Consider the following 19,337-nt stretch of genomic DNA (forward strand, 5'->3'; position numbering starts at 1 on the left):
AAGCACATAATTTTTAGACCCAAAACATTTATTTTTACCTTCACAGATGAAGTATCCAACTCACTCTGAAATTATTTAAAATTAAGTTTTAAATTAAAACTACTCATAGATTTATATGGAATACTTCCATATAATTCAATAGCCATCACTAACATTTATGCAGTACAAGATAAAAAATTATTGCTTCAAAAATGGGAAGCAACTTCAAATGACAATAATGACAACCCTCCACACCTCTCCAAAAATGGTTTGTAGAACTTACCACGTAGCTATAATTTATATATATATATATATTTTTTTTAAATATATATATTTTTAAAAGAACACTTAAGATTAACTTACCCACTGGATTATCAGTTGAATAATCCTCAGTTTGAACAGGGATTTCTGTAAATGAGAAGTGCACAAACAACTGAAACTGGTTCTCTAAATATGTACAAAAAGCTGCATATTTTCTCACATGTTCATAACTGTAACCTATCAAGCCTGCTTTGTAATACTACTTTTGCTGAAGTGGGATGCAAATTTTGCTCAGCTAAATTTTTCCAGGGGAAAGATTAATACCTAGGGAGGCAAGCACTTAATTTGCAGTACTGCAATGTTTCAAAAATCAAACTTCAAACTTATGAAATTGTACTATCCAAAGTACAAATCTCCTCCCACTTTCGTATGCTATCAGAATATGGGCTTACAAAACATGACCATACTTAGGAAATTATAATGTTCCTAGCTGTAACTGTGAAATATTTTACTTGAAAATTCAGTTCTTTTTAATCCAGGATGTACACTTAAAAGAGAAATGTCACCAATTGCTATTGCTGCTAATAGACTGAAGGTTGCACATAGCTGCTTGTTCATGAATAGGGGGAGCCTGGTTCATTCACTGTAGACGGTAAGGAACACTGAAGAGAAAAAATGAAATATGCTCTGACTCAGGAATCCTGTAACGTACACTGCTCAAAGCTGGGGTAACATTCCACTTTGCTTCTTATATATATATATATGCTCTTTTTCCAGAGTACGGAACACAGAGCAGAGCAAGGAAATCTTCAGCTTTTTATGACCTAATATTATGACCACTATTATTGCTGTAAGTTATTCTGAGCTGGAGCACTCTCAACTTCTAAAATTGAGCTGCGCTATGTAAGCTTTTAAAATTTTGGCATTGAAAAAGCAAAGCAAAGCAAAAGAGAACAGGGTAGTTTCTAACAACACAGTTATGTTTGTCCTGAAAGGAAAAAGCACTGCAGAAAAATATATAAATGCATTTTTATTGTAGAATTCCTGTCTACAATATTATTATTTTTTTCCCCTTTGCAAATAAGTAGCAAATTCATGTGCAATACATGAAATACAAACCTGATTCCTCTGTTTCAGTGGCCGGGTTATCTTCTGTATGTTTACTTTCTACTGTTGCAAAGAAAATAAATGATTTAAGTTACACATAGTATGTTCTCAATTTTGCTTTTATTCCTCATGAACCACCCAGCCCCATTAGTATCAAACAAGGAGTTAAACTGCAGAACAATGGCAACTGAATGCATTTAATATTAAAAAAATAGCTCTTCACTCTTAATGACTTCTATTACTCCCCTCCAAAAGTGATTTTTGTTGCAATTGTTATTTTTGTAAACAAATTTTATAACAAATTTTTCAACTAGAAAATTTGAATAAAATATAGCATCAAACCCTATAAGTTGTGCTAAGAATAAACTGTTTAGATCACTTAGCTCTAGCTGACTGAATTAAGGTCATGTTTGAAAAAAATCTTGCTTAATGATACTTTAAATTCTTGAAGCTAATCTTCAAATTACATCTGATTCGGTATTCATCTGAAATTCCCTGGCACCAGCACAACAAACAAAAATTCACAACTTAATCTTTTTGAGCAGTCATCTGGGAAATTAACATACTCTATTCCACAAATTGAAGCTTTAAGTACTTCATGCAGCACATTTTCCTGCAATATTTTTCTATATTAACAGATTTAAATAGACTTATAAAGTGTTTTCCTTCTCTATTTATAAGAACTCATACCTGACATCTTTTTATCAATTTCCAGATCTTCAATAATTTCATCTGTAAGTATAAAAAGATAAAAGTGTATAATTAGGTGTTTGTTTTTTTCCTTCTCCCCTTCTTCATCAGCATCTTTCACCAAAACACTAAGATCACAATAACAAAATATACCTTGCTCTGCAGCTTCATGAACTTCTTCAGGAAGGTCCTCGACAGCTAAAAAAAAAAAACAACATGCAATTCAGAGTAATAATGAAGTCAAGTTCTAAACTGATGAAACTTGCATACAACACCAAAGAACAAAGCGAGCACACAGACACGCTCAACTGTGAACAGAAAATTTCAATTTTGAGGGAAAAATAGATACCTTAAATTTTCTTTCCTGTTTCACTACAGAACTACTGTATTAGTAGGTATTTCAAAAATCATACCCTCTAAACATTAATTACTTAATCATTTGGATTAAATTACAGTAACTTAAAAAAAAAATAAACCCTCCTTAATCTTTCTGAGCATGTCTTTACTCTTAAAAAGCTTACTCGTTCTGATTGGCTTTAGTAGTGAATAATAGCACTAACCAACAACCTAAGTGGGTAAATATTTTTGCACTGCTTACTGCTGCAATAATCCTCCTCCCATCTTATCCCTATGTACCATTGTTCTGTCATCATGCTCCCCCTATATTTATGGGGGAAAAAAAACAAATATTTACATAAACAGGACATTTAGGGTTGTCCTGGTATTTAATCCAACATTCTGTCTGAACAGAGGTTAGAGCAAGAGGGAGTACATAGGATATAAACCTGCTTTGGAACTTTCATGCAAAACCAGTTGCATATCCATCCTTCCATATAAATAAGTATTTTGTTTCAGGGTTCAGGGTAAAATTCAAAATAGTAGCTCTTCTAAAACATTTATTTCATATAATTCCAATTCTGTATAGCCTTTTTTTTTTTTTTTTTTGGATAAAAGTATCTCTCTTTAGTGGATCCTGCTTTCCTTCCTGAAAGATGCGTAAATTCAACTTAAACTGAGGCTTCCATGGAAAAATTAAATATTTTTATTTTTATTGTAATTGAATTTGGCATCTTTCAACTCATTAGCTGTCCACTTCAGCTTATGATTATACAGGTAATAGATACTTCCAATTTATCTACACTACAGCATTTCTTGAATTCATTCTAAATTAAGCACTTGTGTCTTTTTTATTCGCTTATCTGAGATGACTTTCAAAAGAGCTGGTATTTGAAGATAAAGTATAAAGAGCGGACCAAAGACTAGAATTATTTTAAGTGGTTTAGCTAATTAGAAAACAGAATCAGCAAAAAGCATCCACACCAAAGCAGAGCTAGTACTGGCAACCTGTAAAATCTGAATTTGTTTCCTGCAAGATACATTTTTTTTGAACTTCCAGAAGTAGGCACTAGTTACAAGGTTATGAGCCAGGCTCATGGGAAGCAGGCTGAGTGTCTAGGCCAAATGATTGTGTTCCAGAGAGCTGCAGAAACCCTCACATGTCCCATTTTGTCTCAGTAATGCAATCTCAAGATTTAAAGATGAATCTTTGAGGATGGTAATATTAAGAAAAGTCTTAATTTGTAGTTGGAACTCTGGCTTGATAACTATAGATGCTGTAACAAACATTTCCCATAACTGAATTGAAGATTACACAGATCTTATATTCCAATATAAATTCACCTTGCCATTTACATAACGGCCTTTGTGCTAAGTTTACTAAAATATTTCTCTGATTTTAAAAATTATACTTCAATAACACTTATTACAGAGATGTTTCACTTTAACTACATATGAAATAAAAAGGACTTTCCAATACGCCCGATACACATATATGTAAATGTATACATACACACTTGTGTATATATACATGTACCTATAGACTATACCTGTATCTTGAGTCTCAGTCTCCTCTTCATGTTTTGGTTCTGAAAAGAAAAAAAAAGTGTGGTTGATTTTCATGAAGTATCCTAAGAATAATTTATTTGTTAGGCATCTAATTCATTTCTCTTTTGACAAATGCAAAGCTCTCAAAGGTTTCCTCTACTTTTGGAGCATGCTTAGACATATGAACCCTCGCTGGTACCCATAGGGGGAATTCTACATATAAAACATATCAAACGTGAACAGAATGCTGAAATTTCAGCATTCCTATGCACACAGATGAAGTATTGAAAATAATGACAACAATAAAGCAATTATTCTGTACATTATAATTCACCTATACTCCTATATTTAAGATTTTAAAGAGCTAGTATAATTTTCATAACTTTGAACAAGAAATAGGTTAAGAATAGCCATTATTTTACTTTAAATAATGTCTGAAAATGTACAAAGTGCTGTCCATTTATTGCCTAAATTCTCAATGCACATCTGATTGTGAATTTTAAAATTAAAAACTTCACGGTTCATCCAATACCCCAGGTAATTTCATTATCTTAACAGGTGCTAACTCTCATCCAATAAAAGGTTGTTTACATCAGATTTGTAAAAATCCTTTCTACTATTACATGTTTTATCTTAAAATGTAATAATGATCACTTGGATCCCCCTCCATTCCTTTAAAAATATTCTTACAATATGCTTTCAAAAAATAATCCAGAATTCTTTCTTTCTAATCAGAATCTAAAACTTGTTTTCTTTCTCTAGTTTCATTGCTACAAACTACATAAAAAACCTTATAAAAATATTGAAAGTTGTGCACAATAATTACATAATTGATTTATTTACACACTTCACTGTGGGCAAAAATATACAAAAATTTCAGCTAAGGAATTGTTAATGTTAGTAATATCTATAGAAGATATGAAGAGACCATTCCTTTCCACATGCTAGACACACACACAAAACGGCTGCAGTGTACAACAGGCCTCCAGTTTGTCCCAACGCCATGCAAAGCAGAAGTGAGTATATGAGCTGTGATCCTATTAGAGAGGTTCTATGATCTTAATTAAGAGCTAAGTCATACAAAGAAAGAGTCAGAAAATAAACTGAACTGCTCTGGCTAACAATCATTTTGGCAGTGCCCTCTCAACTTTCTGTGAATTCATGGGAGCATCAAGAATGGAGAAAATACAGTCAGAGTGTTTGCCACAAGAGGAGAAACACATCTGACAGACACTGCCTTGACTCTAGGATAGAGAAGCATACACTTTAGCTAATTTCTCTGACATTTGCATCTGAAGCTTTAAAATGATTCTTCTTGTGGAACTGAACTTCTGCTGTTCTTAGAGCTAACATCAAGAACATTAGCTTTATGTTTGAGAAGAAGAACTTCTCATCTCCATGATGGCTTCCATCCCATCTTTGGCTTTAGAACACAGGTGCTAGGAACTCCTTTCTCCAGGAAAAGAGCAAATGTTTCATCTTCCATCCAACTAAAAGTGTGTTTTCATGAGAATGTTGAAAGGTGCAAAGGAAGATGGGCCAGGAGACAACAGGGATGAAAACTAGGTACTACAGCTACTATAATGCTGTCTAGTGTACATTCGTGAACTTCCATTTGCTCAAAATGGACAGTCTGTGCTTTTTATGCCACGTAGGCACAAAGCATGATAAAGGGGACTGGTATGGGCATGTAACCTATATGTATACTCTACAATTGTTCCAGCATTAAAGACTGATCGATTGCTCACATGCACAGGGGATTTGACCATCAAAAACCCCTTATCACGTTAAGTTACAAAATAATGTGACAGCACGGAAAAATTTAGGACAAAACAATTTCACTTTCATAGTACTTAAAGATTTTCAGAATAATATGCTGATAAAATAAGGGTTATGATATTGTCATTTCACTAGATGTAACAGTTCTCATACCATGTTCTTCATCATAATCCCCAAGAACTCTATCCTCTGTTTAAAAGGGGAAAAATTCAGTATTAAAATCCATATAATTTTAAAAATAATACTTGCACACAGATAATGCAGTATCAAGCTTATTCAGGAAAAATATTCAAATCTATAGTGTTTTATAGTGTATTACAGTTAATAATACTAAGAGTTCATTTAAGCCTAAGATTTTTTTTTAGAGATTCGGTGGAAAAAAAAAGATTTTCTGGCATCACAAAGTACACTTAAACATTCATCACTATCGTTAGTGTCTTTTTTGTACAAGTCATGAAAACATCTACAAATGACCTACAATTCATAATGAAAACTCTCATAAATAGTTTTTATATACAGCAAAATTTTCCACAACTGTATTTTGTAATGCCTTTTTTTTTTCCTATAGATATGATATTTTCCCTGACATTTATAAACACTACCTTCAAAGTCCTTGGCACATCCAAGTTGTTTTTTTTTATCCACAGAAACATTTCTATGCATTCTAAAATACATACACACACACTCCTAGATATTTAACCCTCAAAATATTTTACTTTCCACTTGGCTCACATTACAAAGAAGTAATATTCATGTAGTTCTTTGCATTATTTCAGAACGTAAATAAAGATGTAATGACTTATAAACCAATTTACTTATAAACCAATATACTGTATAAGACCTCCACTGGGGGGGGGGAAGGGGGACTTGTTTGGGAGACAGAATTCAATGAAAGTTCTATAAAAAGACTTTGCATTGTACCTGTGTAATGTTCGACAGCATCTTCTAACATTAGTTCAGCATCACCTTAAATAAAAATATATAATATTTTAAATTCTAATAAAGTTTTCGCACACAGGAAAAGTTAAAAGGTTACATATTATTTACCTCAAGAATAAGAGAACTAGGCATACTTGAATTAATATAACATTTTATTTGAAATTGAGAGATTGTCAAGCACATTCAGGAGCTACATCACAATATAAGTTTAGGCATATTTGCATTTAGGCCTAGAATTATGAATAGAGTAAGTCTTTGACAACCTGTTGATTAGGCCGGAGAACTACTCCAGTAAATAGTTGTGCAAGTATTCATGGCATGTTCTATTCACAACTGTAACAGTAATGTAGCTGCAAAATCAATACTGTAAAAATCAGGTTTATTTGAAACTGCTTGAAAAAAACGATTTAATAGAAAACTGACTTAACAGTGAATATGATATACTACTTTGAAACCTGTTTAAAAAAGCACAAGTGATTATATTACAATCTAAAGTTAAGAAAATTTACAAAAAAAATACAAAAAAGATTTACAAACCTGGAGCTTCTGGATCACTTACTGTCCTCTCTACATCCATATCATAATCATATGAAACTGTAAAGTAAATATGAATATATATATATTTAATATTGCATTGTTTTAACTTTCTTGAATGTGTCTTTCAATAGCTAAATGCAACTCTTCAGATTAAAACTATTAAATGACATTTGCAACTAAACACGTAGCAGTCTAGTGGAAGGAGCTGGGTTACCCTCCCTCCATTTTCATACCCTTGGTATGAAAACTAGGTACATGAGAGCTGTAAGTCTGCATGAACATTTTTAATAGCTCCAATATGAATCAAAAATATCATCTTCCCACATTCTAAAAGTTCTAAAATAGTTCCTTTAGTTCTATTTTAGTTCTACAATAGTTCCTCCAGTTCCAGTGCTCCAATAGTTCCCATGTTAATGCTGGTCTACAGAAGACAACCGCTGCCAATAAGAGTCAGAAAACAAACCTTGAGAAACATTCAATTCTGGCATCATAGAAATTGAACAATTTATGTTTGTTTTTTTTTTTTTTGTTTTTTTTTTTAATCTCCCCATTGCATTGCTAAATTTGTGACTTCAACTCTTTGAGATGTTATCTCCATAGTCAGTATGACACATCAGACAACACACGGTACTGAAGGTAAAATAACTTATCCTTTTACTTTGGAAGTATAGCAGCATGGATTCCAAATTGGTAGCTGGAAAGCAGAAACTTCCCAACAAGGTTAGGAATAAACTTTTTTGTGATTTTTTTTCTTTTTTTTTTTTTCTGTATCAAATAAAAATATTTTGTTGTCATATTTGGCATTAAAAAAAGACCGAAGTCCAGAACTTGACTATTATCTTTGGCTCAATGCTTAGTCCAAACTGAAATCCAGGTCTGATACAAATGGAAGAAGCTGCCTGTACTATTATAAAGAAGCATTATTAGTAGACAGATAAAAACACTTCCCAGACAGCAGGGAAAATATAATATCCATCTCATGTTTCTCAGTAGATGGACTAATGGGTAAAATAAGCCAACACCATTCTGTAAAGTAGTGAAGAAAGATGAAGATGGCTAGAGGCTAACTGGATGTACTTGCATGCAAAATTTCCTAAAGGTTTGAAGATGGATTAAGGGTGTACCCTAGAAAGACTCTACAAGGATAGTTCCATATTAAGTCCTTGGAGCTGACTCTGATAGCATAATTAGCCGTAAAATATTAAATAGTCCTGAATGAGAGGTTAAAACTGTCTGCTTCTGAAAGATGCGAGGTTCTATGCAAAAGCACAAGATCCAGACTACTGACAAAAATATAGGCTAGAAGAACATCAGCACTGTAGAATACAAGACGGGAATAAGAGCAATAAAACCTTATTCTCACTTTCATAGACTGTACAACCACGCATCTCTCGCCTGCCCAGATTGCAAACACATGCAACAGCCAGAAACTCAAAGTACAAATTAAATTTTTGCACTACCCGAAGGCAAAGTTTCCATACATACCATCCCCTACTCTTTAATTTGCCATATCAGTTATGATATGTTCATCTCAGAGTAAACATATCCAAGACAGGATCAGATGTTTAGTGAATAAACATTTTCAAAATTATATACTACTATACTAGTTTAGCTTTTTCTGTTTTATTTTTTCATATCATTTTCAGTGTAAAACTAATTTTGCTGAGTTTGGAAAAATAAAATTATACCTGGAACTTCATATGTTTCAGGCTGTGTTGCTCCAAGATCTACAGGATCAGCATCTGAAAAATTGAGAAATAAGCATAAATTAAAAATTTAAGCTTTTTTTAAAAAACAAAACAAAACAAAAAAACAGTACATGGCACTGCAAATGCTATAAAAGAATGTTATATAAGAATAGACAAATTTCTAAGCAGAAATTCTAAGCAAATTTATTCTAATGCCAGAAATATTCAAAAGAATAAAATTTATATATGTAAAACTGAGAATACATATACTTGAAACACATTTGCTCAAAAAACATGACTGTCCCTGAAGAAATTTTTTTCCCAAATTCAAATCTGCTGTTGGAAAACTCACCTCTGTGAAAGTCTAAATGTAAGGAAAATATTCATATAATATTGTTCACTTATTCTCTTGAAGAGCTGTATTAGAAGTATATTGAGAATAAGTCTGCCTACAAAAGCTGGTGCTAAACTCTTAAAAATTTAGTTAAAAAAATCTAGGAAGTCCAGAAGCACATTCCATAGATACGATTTGAGCCCCTCTGTTTTGGGGAGAAATATGTAGCTAGAACCCAGATTAACTCAGTTGTTTGAAAGCCACACTGCAGTAAGTATATAATTTACAGTCAGCTGGATTCCACAACTTGTGGCGTTTTATTATCCCATTTTGATTTAAAAAAATATTTGCTAAATAGTGCTTGCAGTAGTTGACACTTGCTAAGTTTCTATGGCAAGCAGAAATTAAAGAATTGCTTTTTTAAACGAGAAGGGTTTCTATTTGTCTGTTCACATTTTTGTCAACATTTGATTTTAAACATTTAGTCATTCAGATACCTTTCTGAAATGAGTCTGGTGTCTCATAGTCCTCTGTCACTTCATTCTCTAATTCTCTGAGCAAGTCATCTGTTGCAGGAGCTTCAAAAGTTTCTCCATGTGTTTCTTCCTTCTCTTGCCACTGTTCATTTACGCTTTCATCTACATCTTCATGTCCCTCTCCTAATTGAGAATACAGATTGTTAGAGAATACACAATCATTGGTAAATTCTGCTACAAGCAAATACTCAGCTTTCAAGACACCTATCATGTTTTTCAACTACTCCCCAGCAGAGAGGGGGACAAGTGACTTGTCTCACCCTTACCGTAGTATGAACCCAAAGTATCTGCATTGAATGCCTTCATTAGTCATGAAGCGAAATACAGTAAAAATCCTGTTTAATGATTCTTGCACTTTACAGAGTGTTTTTAGGAAGTTCTTGTCAACTGATCTGAGCTACTACTGCCAAACACCTCTAAAAAAAAAAAAAAGAGCAATAGACTGGGGATTTGAATTTTTCAAGTATTTCTTGGAAATTATAAAGTATTTGCTTAAAATGTATTGTGCAGGCAAAAGTACTTTGAGTGCATACCAAAAGCAGACTATGAGATTTGTCTTGCCTATGTCAAAATTTAGAAATTCTTCAGTGATTTTTAAGTGTTAATGCATTACCAGGCTCAGAATGGACAGCTTCATGAAGAACGGGTTGAATTTCCTCTTCCAATTCTACATCATCAACATTCTTGTGCTCTAAAAAGATTACAAATTGCATTGAAGGTAAGCACAAAAATCTGAACACTAGCTCAAGGCTTGCAGTGTTTGGTAGTCTCCATAAAATCTTTACTCCAGTCCATGAAGTTCTCTGGAAATTTAACTTGGTGAATCTCTGCAACTCATGTAATTATAAATCCAATTTGGTTTTGTTTACTGTCCAACACAGAACATGTTGCATCATTACATTAAATCATTCTGAAGACCAATCAGAAGAATTTATCTACAGTGGATTTTCTGCATATAACTTTTACTTAGTGGCAGTAACATTAATAATTTCAGGTACCTATCCAAACCACAAATTCTCTTTGGAGTAGTTACTTTACTGATACTTTCCTCCATTACTTTCCTACAATTTAGATCACAGCACTAACTTGTCATTTTTGACAACAGAATGTCATTTACAGAAGAAGGGTCTTATTCATTTTAGAAATACGGAAAATAAACACTAATATTAACAATATAACAAATAACAATAGCAAGGTCTCCTCCTGGCAATTCTTAGCAGAATAAATCCCAAACTGATTGCAGGGACAAGTGATCATCATTTAAAACACAAGCCCAGGAAATAATGGGAATTTGTACTACAAATTGCCTTCATATAAATGTCCTGAAATTAACATTGAGAAACTGGCAAAAAAGACAACACTGTTGCATTTTCAAATGAAGTACCAAAATGTATGTAAAAAAAAAAAGTTATGAAAAATGAAAAGGAAATTACAAAATACGCGTTATAATAACTTAAGTAAAGTAATTCAAGTTTTTTAAAACAAATTCTATATTCCATTTTATTAGCCATACCCTACACATTTGTGGATTATTGTGTCTGGTACACAAACACCAAATAAGATAAGCCTCTTCCATGAACTGGAAAAATATATGTTTTGAGAAATATTAAAATGCGAATTGTTTATCTGAAAGCTGGCACATAAAAACATTTTCTCTTGAATTCCTCTTGAACCCAATAAATTTTAGTAATTTTTGAAGTGTATTTTAACATTTTTTTTTTCAGAACTAAAATCTATACTTCGAAATTTTTATATACTACAATTTTAGTAGAAAAGTGAATATTCAAATAAGCTTATCAAATGATTGTTTTTGGTTTTTTTTTGGTTTAACTTAAAATACAGAAATGCAAAATTACTGGAATTGAAAAAAAAAAAAGACTTCCCTATTATCAGATAACTTCAGAAACTGAGAAAAGTTCTACTACTCAAACTACGACATAAAAGTAATATTTAGAAGGAATGGCTGCTGACTGTATACTGCTGCTTATGTATCAAAACCACAACCGTACACCTGCAGACAGTTAGTCTGCTGTGATATAGTTCCATGAGAACTGACAAGAGTGCCGTCTATAAATACTTTTCATGGTCGGTGATTTATATAAAGCTATTAACAGCCACTCCAGTTAAATGTTATAGTGTATAAACACAAAGTGATAAAAGATTTAATATTCTACTCAAAGTCTACCCAAAGAAATAACAAAATGAAGTTGCATGCTGAGAAACAGAGTTATAATTCAAATGAAATACCATGTCTCGTTTCTTTTGCGTTTTATGAGAAACCTTACCTGATTTGACAAATGACTGTTCATCAGGCTGAATGGTCTCCTCGCTTTCTGGTGATGTTGACTGTTCTGGGACAGATCTTTCTTTTAGGCCTGCATTTTTCAGTTATAAAGTTAACTTTAGGCTTTTCTGATTTGATTCAAATACAAATTAAGAAAGTTGTTTCAAATATATCAGTGACAACTAAAGTTAAAATTAACAATGAGTACTTCAAAGAATCAATTATAACTACAGGACTGTCCTGATATACACAAAGACTAAAGTGTACTAAGATAGCGATCAAGCATATGTTTTGAAGACAGACACACAATGGGGAAAAACTAGACACAAATTTAAGCATCTGCCTTTAATTCATTGTAACTGAAAAAAAATTACTGTGCTATTCTCAAGTTCCATTCAGTTTCCAGAAGATAATCAGGCAGCAGGTTTTTCTCACTATTTTTCTCTTTGGGAAAAAGTGATTCACATAATCACTTTTCTGTTTTATGAATAACCAATTTCAAATGTACACTGCTTATAATATGTTTTCTTAAGTTAAATCCTAGAAGATCTTATAAAGAGAACTGTAGTCTCTTCAAAACTGGGTAATTTCTTCTGACACCTAAGTTATTGCAGATGGAGTTTCACCACTAAGTTTACTATCTATGCCACTGAGTTTTTCTAGACCAGAAGGCCATGGAGAGAGGAAAAAAACAATAATAGCAAGGACCAATACCAAGATAAGAGAGAAAGAGAGAAAGCCGATTCGCATCCTTCTTAGGCAAACACCTGTTCAGGATTGAGCAGGTCATTAATCATGATTTACTGTCCTAGTCACAGGAAGTACACTGAAAAGCTGTAAAGATTATGCCACGTATTAAGAGATTATACCCTCAAGAAAGAATGTACTGGTATTAGCCTAATCAATGGTTGAGTGGATACTCAACCATTGTTTAGGAAGAATTCAAGCAAGAAAGGTTCAGACTAGATCTAATGAAAAACTTTTTGCCCCCCCGAGGACAGTCAACTCAGCAGGCTGCACATTGCGTTCACATCGTGGAGGTTTTAAGTACCACACTGGGCAACACCCCGAAAAACCTGGTCTTATCTCTGAGCTGATCCTGTTTTTGAGCAGGAATATCAGACTAAGGACCTCTTAATGTCCCTTCAAAACTGAATTCTCCTATGATCGTTTTTCCTGGATTTGCATTTTGAGTTCCAAGGTCAATTAAGATAAAACTACTTTCTTAAATAAACTCAGACACACACCACCCCAAACAAACCAGTTTATCAAGACTTGTATGCACAGAACTCAATATAATATTATTTTTAAAAGCAGAGGCTACACAATAATGAACACTCTTCCACTGCTAATGCTCTTGTAAAAGTAACTTTATGTGGAACAATATAAGTATTATATTTAAAATCAGTTTTAAAAATATTATTGTCAGGTCTCTACTGGAGTCAAATATATTTCTGTACAAACTGGATTGGTATGTCTCCAAACAACTTTGCATGAACTAGTAAAACCTCATCTTGCACCATAAGAAGCATATGTATTTATTCCATTATCCTATACAATGGGAACAGGAAAACAAAAAACAAAGAGAAAAAGAATTAAAAGAAACAATCCTAGTACTTTTTTTAAAAAAAATCCTACTACTTTTTATTTTTTTTTTTTACATATCTAAAATCGTCTAAATGTAATTATGTAATTGACTATTACAGTAGTTAAGCCGTATCTAAGAGCACTATGATTAAGAGTCTTACAGCCTCTTGTTGACACCAGAATTTACACCCATTTTTTAACCAACTTTCTGCCATGTCATAAAAAAAAAAAATATTATTGTAGTAATATTAAAGGCTACAAGAGTTACTTCCTCCCAAGTTACTTCTTCCCTTTTACAATCATCTTTAGCTACAAAGAAAAAAGCAGTTCCTCATTTTAGCCACTGTTCCAGACTTCAGAATCTGGAAGACTAGAAACAGACACCCTACTTCCACAAATGCTGTTTACTTCCTTTATACATACAGCTCTTCAAATACGTTCTCATATCTTCCAACAACTCACGTGTCCAAATTCAGACAACTTGCACAGCTTCAGCGATGAGTGAATTTGGTACTAAAAAGACATTATTTCACAACCAACTAGCATTTAGGGTGTATAAAAGGAAAGAAAGGACTAGTGAGAATATCTCTTCATTTTTGCTCACACGTTTTTCAACTTTGTTTTCATGCTTTATGTATATCTGTATGTATGCTTTATATAAACTGTGCATTATCACCGATTCCTGTTCGGTCCTGTTTAGTATGTAACAGTCATTTACGTTTTACAAGATACTGTTTTCTCTGATCTTTTTCTCAGAATGAAGTTGCGCTCAGTTTTTACTTGTGTTGAACTTTTTGAGCTTACATCTTAACTTGCCATGTTACATTGAACAACAATATTTCAGTGAGACATATGAAAGCATGAAAGGTATCTGAGGAAAAAAAAAAATCCTTTTGCTGTGTAGCTATCTGTATAGCCTGAAGTACTACTCAAACAAAATGCTCTTTGAAAAAGAAACTTATTTAGAACCAGATAAACTTGGTCATATCTTGGCTCATAGATACGAATAATTAGGTAACTCATTCTAAATTTCACTCCTAGACTGTCATATTAGGGAAGAAAATAAAAGTGATGTGCATTTAGTACTGTGTCACTATTCTCGAGAAGCGTGATCTGAATACTCCTCCATCAAACGTGTATTAACACCTAATAAAGCACAGATGACTTATCGTAACCATCATGACTGAGACCTAAAAAAGAACATTCATTATAGAAGTGCATTTATTAAATCATTTTGTCAAGATTTCACTGAGCACTATAATGTTCACAACACACGCCCCTTTTCCTTCCTTCTTCACACATACGTATGTTTACAACATAGCACAGTATATCAACTCTGTCAATTATAACAGCTGGAATCTTAAGTTACTCTATTATTTTCTACAGCTTTCATCTGAACTTTTTTTTTTAATTTAAAAAAAGTCTGTTTGCATTTTGTACCGCTAGGGATCAAAGAATCTTATAGACATGTATGCTATATCAACTGCCTGACATAAGTGTATTGCCAACAGTTATATAGAAAATTTAAGCAGAACAAAGATAAGAATATAGGAATTAACCTCCAGGAATTTAATCTCACACCATATGCATATACCCATGATTATCTTCTCTATTTAGTTTTGTGTTCTTTAGAACAGTAATTCAGTATTACAATAAGAAATCTTCAACTTTCATTACAAATTGTTCTGAATCTTATGTAATTTTATTGTAGAATTATTATTTCAGCATACTAAACACCATTATTTACCTAGTAAAATTAGAAAATACTTCTTTCCATACATAAATTTGTAAGCAAGTATTAGATTCTAGATTCAACAAAATACTGAAATATATGCCTCAATAAGTGTTTTGTAACTTTGTTTTGTAACTATTGAGACCGCTGGATAAATCATTCTTTAGTGCTAAAATAGAAGCTTGCTTACAGAAGTATCACGTACTTAGTAAATGCTGTTGGAAAAAATTAATAGTTGCAAACCAAAAAACACAAACTGTTCTCTAACTTCAACCAGAACACAATAATAGCAGCAAATCATTCTTCTTGAAATGCAAATGGAATCCAACAGCACCCATCAAAAAAGAAACAAGTGGCCCAATTTTCATAAGTATTCATTACCAGAAACTTGGAAAAATTGGGTAAACTGAAAAAGGACAACTAATCAAGTTTTCAGACCTAACAGTAATAAAGAAAGAACAAATGAACAGCAGAATATATTGTCACAGGATCAACAAAAACTTGTTCTAATACAAGTCTCATAAATTAACACAACACAAACAGTTGGTTTGACTGTCTGGGTATAAAGCAGTCTTCTCAGTCCACTTCAAGAAACTAAGTTTAGCAAAGTAATAATTCACACTTATCTGTTAAGTTCCTATGACAATATGTTCAGTTAATGCTCTCTGTGTGTCCAGATAATCCTCTTAATATTGCTTTTAAACTTGCATTTGATATACATTACAATTTCAGTCCGGCATATTAACATATGTACATATTTGAGTTTCACAGCAGACATTTTTGCGTTGCATTTATAATGCCAGTACATGCTTAACAGTTTTCAAAAAATATATAATTTTTTTCACACATTTCCAAAAAGCCTTAGTTTCTTTCTTATTGCCATATTTACCACACTCTATAAATACATCGCCATTCTCATTCTTCAGTCTGTTCCTAATTAGCACAATCAGAACTCAGTTTACTTCTTTTCTTTCTTGTCTGTCTTTACGGAGCTTTCAGAATTTTTGGATGGATTTTTTAACTTTTAATCTTTTTTGCTTCTTTGTCCTTTCCCACCTGAATAGTACCATCCTTTTCACCAGCTGATTTTTTTGTCGTCTCCTTGGATTTTACATTTTTGTCTAAGCTTTTTTCCTTTTCCTTTCCTCTGTCTCTTTTAACCTTGTCAGACTCTCTCTTTAATTTATTCGTATCAACAGCTTTCTTGTCCTTTCGATCAGCAGCATCTTTTCCTTTCCTGGCTTTCTTTTTATCTTCCTCATCTTTCGTTTCCTCCTTCTTGGATTCCTGCTTCTCCTTTAATTTCTTGAGTGGTTCTTTAATTGCTTCTTTTACTTTTTTTTTTTCCAGTTAAAAAAGAGGAAATGTTCAGTAAGAGAACCATTCTTAGATCAAAGAATGTATTTTATGAGTGACTATTTAAAAGCTTTGATCATCCTCACACTTAATGCTTGTTAGATGCAAATTTAAATTGTACATATTTTTAAGATTTAAGCAATTTAAACAAATTAGTTTTGACTTCTGACCTCACGCCATGCAGCCAGACAATCTCAGCTTAATATAATGGCATTCAAATGAAGCATTAATTTAGGAAAAAACATGCCTCCAGTACCTTTCTGTTAACCAGCTTCTGTAGAATGCTAAAAACAGCTTTGTCTGTGAACCTGAAAATCACTACATATTTTGAATCTGACAATGGTATGAACATTGTAGGGTCTGGAAATGTCAAAACCAAAAGATACTTTTTTTTTTTCGACAAATTTTATCAACTTTCTAATACAATAAATGAAGTTGTTATAACAGAAAAGTATAGAACATCATTTTCCTTACATTATTGCTTCAGATTAGTCCAAGACTTGTATCTTAAGCATACATTTCACAAAACTAAGATACAAAATAGTTAAAAAGAAATAATGTCCTGGTGAATCAAATCAACTTCAAAATAGATGTTCAATTTCATTTCACCATATTCATTGAAATCAAACTAAATGGTAATCAATTTGTACGTTTTTTCTTTTCCATATATGGTGTTAATAGCAATATTTGTTGTTGTTTGTTTTTTGTTTTTTTTTTTTTTTTTTTACTCTTTTGGAGTTGTATCTCTTGTGCTTATTTTCTCTATTTCAACTAAATCAGAAATCCAGCTGAGAAACCGTATCTAGATAATGCATCAGAATAGTCAAAACAGCATTCTTGAAACTAGGAAGTTCCATATTGACTTCCAGTTGACTCAGTTTTGAAAACCATTGTCAGTACCTGCAGCATTCCCCAGAATAAAGAATTTTTAATGTTCAACAAAATTTAGAATTAAATCCATTAAATCTATATTTTTATTTAGTATAAGTAGTAATATTCCCAGATTGTTTGAAAAAATAAAGATTTTATATATATAAAAGTTTATCTATATTTGATTTTTTTTATATAATATTTTTAATTTTGTATTCAGGTTTTTCAGAGAAAGAGTCGAAGTAGAAAGCAGGAAAATGATATTTCTCTTGAAACAACTGCCTACCTGTATAACACCTGTGTAATATTTTCTATACAGTGAACAATGACACGGCTCACTCTAAAAGGAAAAACACATTTCCTTCCAACTGTTTCCTGGCATAAAGTATTTGGAAATTATCACATTTCTTCATTCTCATATCAAACACCTTAGAAAAATAATTCAAAACACATGAAGGAGTTGTTAAATCACATTTATTAAGTTCTTGGAAGCATAAAATTTGCCAAAAAAAGTCAAAAAAGTCATAGCAAGCACAATGTGGAACAAATGCTACAAACTGCAACTTGCATGCAAAAACGCTAAGAAAGTCACGTTCATACAAGCATGATAGCTTCCCCCAGCACTTTGTTTCTAATGAGACTTTATATTATATGAAACCTGCATTTCTTATATACTGATAGAAACACAAAAAAACACATAGAAGTCTAATGTCTTTAATGCAACAAGGAGACTGCATTCTTTGTATAGCACCATGCTGTGGCAAGGTAACTCAGCATTTCTGAGTTAAGCTAAGTTAAGCACCTGAAGTATATCTAGTAGTGTGGTGTTTTGCTCAGGTTAATTAGCTTTTTGTCTCTTTGTTGCACTGAATACCTTTCAGTTTTTATGTCTTGGTCACACAGCAATGTAATTATGAATAAATATATGCTTTAAATTGGTTGCAACTTAAAGCTTTTTGAAAATTTATGAAGATCATCACTGCAACTGATCCTGCATATCTTACTAAAGGGAAAGTTTACGAACTTTACCTAAATTTCTCCTCCCATAAGAAAAAATGTAGACTATTTAAATATAACCATAAGCAGAAATTAATGTAATCAAGTCCAATTACAATAAAGTAAAAGTGTAGATAGTATCATAAATTCATGAAAAACAGAGGATTTGGCAGTGACCCAAACAGAATACTTATAATCCGAACAAGACAACTGTTGTAGAAATCATAAAAAATAAAAATCTCTGGTTTGGAAAGCACTGCCATTAAATGACAATAAATGGTTAAAAAAAGTTACCAAAAAATGGGAAGGATAATTGTTTGCTGCACCATTAGACAACACAGCCAACAAAGCTAGTATTAGTAAACATTATAACCTTCAATCTGTGTTTGCAACGTGCATGCATTTCAGACATCATTATCTGCAGAAAGTTCCACACAAAATAATTTTAAAGTACCTTTGACTTTAGTTTTTTTCTTGGCTACCCCTCCTGGCTCCTCACCTGATTTGTTGCAAAATGGAAATAGGTTACATACAAATCTGTGATGTTCAAATTTGACGAAAAAATAAATTTGCTATATAAAAAGTTACCTGTACATAGCAAACCACAATGCTATGGAGAGATATCAAATGTTAAGAATAAATCATCTTCAGATTTCATTAAGAATAAATCATCTTCAGTACCAAGGTTGTAGATGTAAGGCTAATTAGCTCAAGCAAAGTACCATAACACCATACGCATGCTACTAAAGATGCTTCATAACTTCTCAGAGCTAGCTCA

General features: G+C 32.4%; 1 protein-coding gene across 19 annotated transcripts in view; it reads right to left on the reverse strand.

Moving 5' to 3' along the window:
- Window positions 1-19,337, reverse strand: part of ASPH (aspartate beta-hydroxylase) — a 114,398-nt gene that overhangs the window by 63,892 nt on the left and 31,169 nt on the right. For 6 of the 19 annotated variants that reach the window (XR_011093028.1, XM_068671965.1, XM_068671949.1 and 3 more), the window contains 13 exons: window positions 19,014-19,058; window positions 12,020-12,109; window positions 10,348-10,425; window positions 9,696-9,857; window positions 8,865-8,918; window positions 7,177-7,233; window positions 6,622-6,666; window positions 5,854-5,889; window positions 3,924-3,962; window positions 2,191-2,235; window positions 2,038-2,079; window positions 1,360-1,410; window positions 343-387 (listed from right to left, as the gene is read on the reverse strand). Coding sequence is in view for 18 of the 19 variants with exons in the window: in XM_068671965.1 (XP_068528066.1) it covers window positions 343-387; window positions 1,360-1,410; window positions 2,038-2,079; window positions 2,191-2,235; window positions 3,924-3,962; window positions 5,854-5,889; window positions 6,622-6,666; window positions 7,177-7,233; window positions 8,865-8,918; window positions 9,696-9,857; window positions 10,348-10,425; window positions 12,020-12,109; window positions 19,014-19,058 (789 nt within the window). In the remaining variant the exon portion in view is untranslated. The remainder of the gene's footprint in view (window positions 1-342; window positions 388-1,359; window positions 1,411-2,037; window positions 2,080-2,190; window positions 2,236-3,923; window positions 3,963-5,853; window positions 5,890-6,621; window positions 6,667-7,176; window positions 7,234-8,864; window positions 8,919-9,695; window positions 9,858-10,347; window positions 10,426-12,019; window positions 12,110-19,013; window positions 19,059-19,337) is intronic. The other 13 variants (XM_068671955.1, XM_068671960.1, XM_068671964.1 and 10 more) reach the window with 10 other exon arrangements.

Source organism: Anas acuta, chromosome 2 (genome assembly GCF_963932015.1).
Source record: "Anas acuta chromosome 2, bAnaAcu1.1, whole genome shotgun sequence".
Lineage (NCBI taxonomy): Eukaryota > Metazoa > Chordata > Aves > Anseriformes > Anatidae > Anas > Anas acuta.